This window comes from Mollisia scopiformis (genome assembly GCF_001500285.1).
Source record: "Mollisia scopiformis unplaced genomic scaffold LY89scaffold_54, whole genome shotgun sequence".
Lineage (NCBI taxonomy): Eukaryota > Fungi > Ascomycota > Leotiomycetes > Helotiales > Mollisiaceae > Mollisia > Mollisia scopiformis.
The window spans coordinates 7,550-13,303 of record NW_017263634.1 but is presented as its reverse complement, the minus strand read 5'-3'; the positions used below and the strand labels follow the sequence as shown (position 1 = coordinate 13,303).

The window sequence follows — 5,754 nt, the reverse complement described above, 5'->3', positions numbered from 1 at the left end:
GCTTTAAAGCTTCCGTTTGCAAACATTTTTACTGCTTGAATTCTGCTTTCCTTTCTAGATAACTAGCCTATATGATGGAGTCTTTGAGCCGTGGACATCGTTGTATCGTTATTATAAGAATGTTCGAAGTTTATAATGTTTAGTATGAGTTGATCATGGAAACGAGGCTCCTCTAAAGCCTGAGATAGCGACATATTGCGATCTAGCACGTTCCAGAGACATTGTAGAACAGCAGTAATTATGTAGGAGCCACTAACACCACCCAGTGCAAAGTAGAACGAGCCTTCGGAAGTTTCCACAATTACAAGAGACATGGATAATTGTGGACGTTTACCTGGGGCCACGAAGCTGACTAGTGAAGGCATATATCCAAATACGTCTGAAACCCGGAACCGAAAAGTCGTTCATTTCGTTGTTCAAAATAAGGCCAGTCTCTGGAACAATAAGCCTTGACCCAAATAATACATTTATTGAGCTTGTGAGAGAGATGGCCATTCCTGAAGCATCGGCTGCAACTATATGGGAGGTGCCATGAGTCTCTAAACTTTCAATACCAAGTGGATCATACGACGAAATGGGTTGTGAGGTAGCATCTGAGATTTTTGACCGGGTTCTGGATGCCATGAGCTTGGTGATTATGCTCTTTTCGAACATGGTAATGTTATCCATGAACAATGGATCACCTAGCTGTGTTCTCTGTAACTTCGTTAATGAGAATCAGTGCACATAAACACTTAAACTGACCAAGCCATAGCCGAATCTCATAGCTTCAACAAAGCGATGGGTGCTAAGTTCTAGAAATTCCAAATTCGCCATGGAACCATAGCCTTCGATGGTCTTCATAACACTAAGCACTATCGAGCCACTTGTTGGTGCCCCCGATGAGATAATTTTGTAGTCTCGATATGTAATAGCCAATGTTGGCTGTGATACAACCGAATAGTCTTTAAGGTCCTTCATAGTCATAGTACCATTAGCTGCCTGGAGAGCTGCAATTGTGGCCTTTGCAACTTCGCCGGCGTAGAAGGCATCCGCTCCTTCTTTGGAGATTCTCTCTAGTAGATTGGCAAGTCGCTTTCTGGTGATTGTGTTCCCAACTCCCAGTAAAGTACTATTTGGAGCAAAGTCAACAGACCATCCTTGATCTTCTAGTAAGAACTTGGGGTCGCTGATTTCTTTCATCATATTTACTAGGTCTTGGTTGACTGGAAAGCCACGCCGTGCTAGATTAATGGATGGCGCAATGAGCTCTTGCCAAGATAGTCTAGAATATCGTTGATGTATGTATTCAAGCTCTCGTAGCTCTTTGGGAATCCCACTCTATTACTATTAGCTTTCTCCCCGAAAGTTTAGCAACTAACAAGACTCACTTGGCAAGGCTACCAAATAGCGACATGTTGTAATTGCTATTGTACATGTTTTCGAAAGCTGCGGCAAGTGTAGTTTCCCGGAAGTCTACGTTCTCGTAAGATCCATCCGAGCTTTTGATCAGAGCAATCCCACCTCCACCTAAGCCTGTGGAAGCCATGCCTAGACATGTCATTTAGTATCGTCAATCTATATCCAAAGAATATCGCCTACTAATAACCCTAACACAGAATTCCATCGTAATGGCTTATTTGATGTATTAGTGATCTTTAACGAATAATGTTGGACTTAAGGTTGCGTATAGTCACAGATAAAATCTATACTTATAGCATTTGCAGCATTGCCTCCCGATTTGATCATACTAACGCCAATCTTATTGCATATTGAATTCAAAGAAGCAATTGCATCCATGTTTTGCTCCTGACTATTGAAATGCTTGTCAGATGAGAGGAGTAGATAATGCTTGACGAAGTCGCCTCTTGAGACCAAATATATTGCGATGACTACTGCGGCAATAGAGAAGAGCAAATTCTAGCGTAGGGCTTTGGCCATCCTCACTTTCTTTATTGTGTATTACAGGACTGGTAATTGCTAAAAGGTTGAGGCTTGTAATTCGAAAATGGCAAGATGATGCAATGTTAAACTCATAGTTACAAGAACCTGCCTTTTTGTGATGTTCTTAAAGTGGGGGCTTACATCGTTATTGGCTATATGAGGTGTAGTCCTTGTGTAACATTGACTTCATCCCTTCTTGCCCGAACGTGCGAGATGTTGGGCGTTGCAAGGGTAGTATTTGTGGGTGCATGAATTCGACACACACCCTCTTCCACGCACGCAAGGTAAGTAGCATCTATTGAGTATTTTTATCGCTTGGTGCTTTAAGTAGGTGCTGTGTGACGTAGAGAAGCACCTTAAAGGCATCGAGACATCCCGGCTACAATATTTAATCCCTCTTAAGATTACTTCGCACCATCCGAACATACACTTCCCCATATCACTACTATTTTTATAATAAGAATATTAATAGAATCGACACTCTTAGTATGGATCCTTCCGTCCCCATTGGAGATGAGTACAAGGCGTACTCGGCGAAAAGCATGGCAGCATATCGAGCCCCCAGCCTTTTGCAACCGCACAAAGCCCGCCGAGCTATTTCCGACGCCCATCATGGCCGAATACCCCCATTGATCGGCTTTTTCTCCACTTTGGCCTCTCTCGCCATCACAAAGCTTGTGGCTCAGCTTGGATTTGATTTCATTTGGATAAATTGGGAGCATTCAAACATGTCAGTGGAGACCATGACTGAGGTAGATATGCTTTTATTCTATTATAGATCCTCACACTGACATGTATTGCAGACAATTCATCAAATTCAACTGGTAAGCGAGAGTAAAACCGTAGCTTTAGTACGGCAAGCACTTCCACTTCAGAATAGCCAAGCTGCACCTAATATTACTAGAATCTTAGGACATGATCACGCCGCTATTGGTTATGCGCTGGATGCTGGCGCAAGTATTGTTCTTCCATAGGTCGAGACAATCGAATAGGCATAGGGCATCGTATTAGTCGCCAAATTCGGTGCCAAGATTAATGGAAAACGCTCTGCACCCCCAGGCCGATGGATAACTGACTCGTCCATGTACTACTCTAACCCAACATTGACGTTTTGGGAGAATCAAAATGCGTAAGCTGCTGTCATTATCTAGGTCGAATCACTGAAAGGTATTAACAACCTTGACTCTATTCTTATGGCCATAGGAGAGCATATTGACTTTGTATGGCTCGGCAATCTTGACTGCCGCGTGTCTATGGGTCTACTAGGTTTCTGGGGTGAAGAGCCAGAGTGGGTTAGTGCTCTGGAGACGCTTCGAACGACGTTGGCAAAGCACAATATGCTATACTCCGGATTAGCGACCAGAGATGACGAGTGGCTCATTTCGAGGGGGGACGGGAGGTCCCTGATGTTCACTTCCTCTGATAGTTTTGCTTTGCTGAGAGCTAGAGAAGAGCTACGTCATGCAAAGGAGCTATTTGCTGTGAAGGATTACTCGACCCTAGGGTGATTTTAGGTAGAGGGTTCATTACGTCCTTCTTTTTCGCTTTAATAGCGGCCGTTGTCATTCTCCTTGTCTTGATGATTCGGCATGTGCCAAATGATTCAAGCAATATTCGCCGGTTCTCATTAGTCTTTTCCTTCAATATGCTAATCCTAACGATATCGGAAAATATTTAATGTACGATCATAGATTGTCATACCAGAAACTTTTAGCTCGTACAAACATGATTCCAAGCTCCCATAAAAACATTTCCTCGTTTTGTGTTCTTAGTCCATAAATCATATCAACTTTGTGGCTACAATTTTGTATTTATTATATCAACAGCCTACAAGGCCCCCAAGAAGTGCTTGATGTTCATAACAAACACCCCAAAGCTACTGTAAGTTATATTAGCGTAAATATACGAGAAGGATAAAAACACCATATACTAAAGAAGAAATAGTGGAAACAAAATGAAAGACATCGAGTGGTCCAGGATTTCCTCGGATCAATTGTATCCCATGGAGTTGTACTCCCTAATCAAGGCTTTATTCTCCCCATGCCATGTACCTGCCTCCATTGCTATAGTGTCAACAGTCTTGCTATTATTAGTTTTCATGCCCTTTACAAAGCTAACATGTTTCAACACTGATTCAAGTATATCCGTATCTCCAATCTTCGCCGCGTAATGAGCAGCGGTCCACCCGTTCTAGCCAACAATATCCCCAACATCCTCAAGTTCAAGGAGGGCCATAGCGCAATCAACATTGAAGTAAAAGAGTGCTTCGATGAGTGGGCTATCGCCGTCAAAGTCCTTCGTCGTAGCTATTGCAAAACCAAAATCCGTACTTAAAACGGTCTCCAAAGCATCACTTTCGCCTTGTATACAAGCATAGTGGAAAAATGTTCTCCCTCCGTTATCAGTCAGATCCAAACGGGCACCATGATTGATGAGTGTTTTTATACACTGAGGATTATCTAGGAACTCAAAGATTGGCGGTCGACCGTCAAAATCCTAAGTATTGATATGCTTCGAGCTGCTCGCACTACATAAGAGCGAAACAACCTCTAATCTATCAAAGCCTGGTCTAGAGAGCCCTACACAATGAAGTGGAACCTGCCCATCCTCTTGTTGCACATCAAGGTCTACGCCTACTTCCAAGAGAAGCCTGACACAAGCTAGGGAGGACCAGCTAGCCACGTGGAGTGGGGTCTCAGCCCATCGATTAATTTGATTTATGTCAAGCTAATCCGGATAGCGTTCCCGGATTTGAAGGGCTACGGATAATCTATGTGGTACTTTTGACTCTGCTGCTGTATGCAGAATATTCGCATTCAGATTTGAAAGAAGAAATGGGTTCGCTTTATGCTTAACAAGAATGTTTATCTTGTTAATGCGTTCTGTAGCTGTAGCCTATTGGAGTGGGGTCTAGTAATTTTTCTTGTCTCTTCGATCAAGTAAGTTGTGGATGACTTTTGTTGCCTTTCGTTGTTCAAATGCCGACGCTTTGAAGTACTCTATGATGCTAGCCAAGAGAGGAGACTTCGTATTATATTGTGATTTCCATTTAGTCTAGTTTGTATTTAGAGGGGCGTTGTTCGTAGCATCGATGAGTTGAATTAGTTTATTGTAGAGTCAAATTGCGTTCGTGTGGATCATGAAACGGATAAATTTGAATAAAGTGGAGAAGAAAACTCTCAAGACGAAGAGGTAGTAGTGAAATTTTAGTGTAAGATACATACGATTCAAGCGGAGGTCGTTCGTGGTCCTTGATATCATAAAGCTCAAGAACGGCGATATGAACAAGAGTGAATTCAAAGTTATTAATAAAATCGTCCTTCTGGGAAAAGACTTCAACAATGTCTTGTTCTGCCTATGTGGCATCCTGACAAAGTGACTTGAAAAAGGCTAGATCGGCAGGCCTCCTAATAACTGTTAGTATTAAGCTTATTTGTTAGGCACATAGTTTTTCAATATCTAGACTTACGAACATGGGGACAAAAGTCCGTGCGTTCAGGGCATCAGAATCATGAATTTTATTAATTAATTAGCTGTAGACCAGCCACATCGCTTAATTAAGTCGTGTACCCAGAAGTCCTGCTGCTCAATAAGCCCATTGATCCATTCCTGAGGAATTTTGTCCCATTCTTCTAATACTGCTACAACCATTTGAACCTCAGTTGTTGGCTGCCTTAGGCGCCTATGGAGAGCTTGTTTTATTCTCCTCCAGCACTTCTCAATAGGATTCATATCAGGGCTAACTGCAGGATGGGGGAATAGAGTAATACCCATAGAAGTACGCCAAGTAGCACAAATATTGCTAGTAGTCTTGTGGCCGTGAGCAGAGTT

At 42.5% G+C, this 5,754-nt stretch overlaps 2 protein-coding genes across 2 annotated transcripts; one reads left to right on the top strand and one right to left on the bottom strand.

Moving 5' to 3' along the window:
- Positions 1–62: 62 nt before the first annotated feature.
- Positions 63–1,779, bottom strand: LY89DRAFT_703089 (gamma-glutamyltranspeptidase; the record flags this gene model as incomplete). The annotated part of the gene is made up of 5 exons (XM_018217291.1): positions 63–334; positions 378–696; positions 745–1,318; positions 1,371–1,530; positions 1,692–1,779. The coding sequence occupies 5 exons, from the start codon at positions 1,777–1,779 to the stop codon at positions 63–65; spliced, it is 1,413 nt and encodes a 470-aa protein (XP_018060514.1).
- A 632-nt stretch (positions 1,780–2,411) lies between these two features.
- On the top strand, positions 2,412–3,431 carry LY89DRAFT_703088 (Phosphoenolpyruvate/pyruvate domain-containing protein; the record flags this gene model as incomplete). Its single annotated transcript, XM_018217290.1, has 4 exons — positions 2,412–2,675; positions 2,727–2,779; positions 2,828–2,885; positions 3,075–3,431. 4 exons carry the CDS (start codon positions 2,412–2,414, stop codon positions 3,429–3,431), a joined length of 732 nt encoding a protein of 243 aa, XP_018060513.1.
- Positions 3,432–5,754: the final 2,323 nt, after the last annotated feature.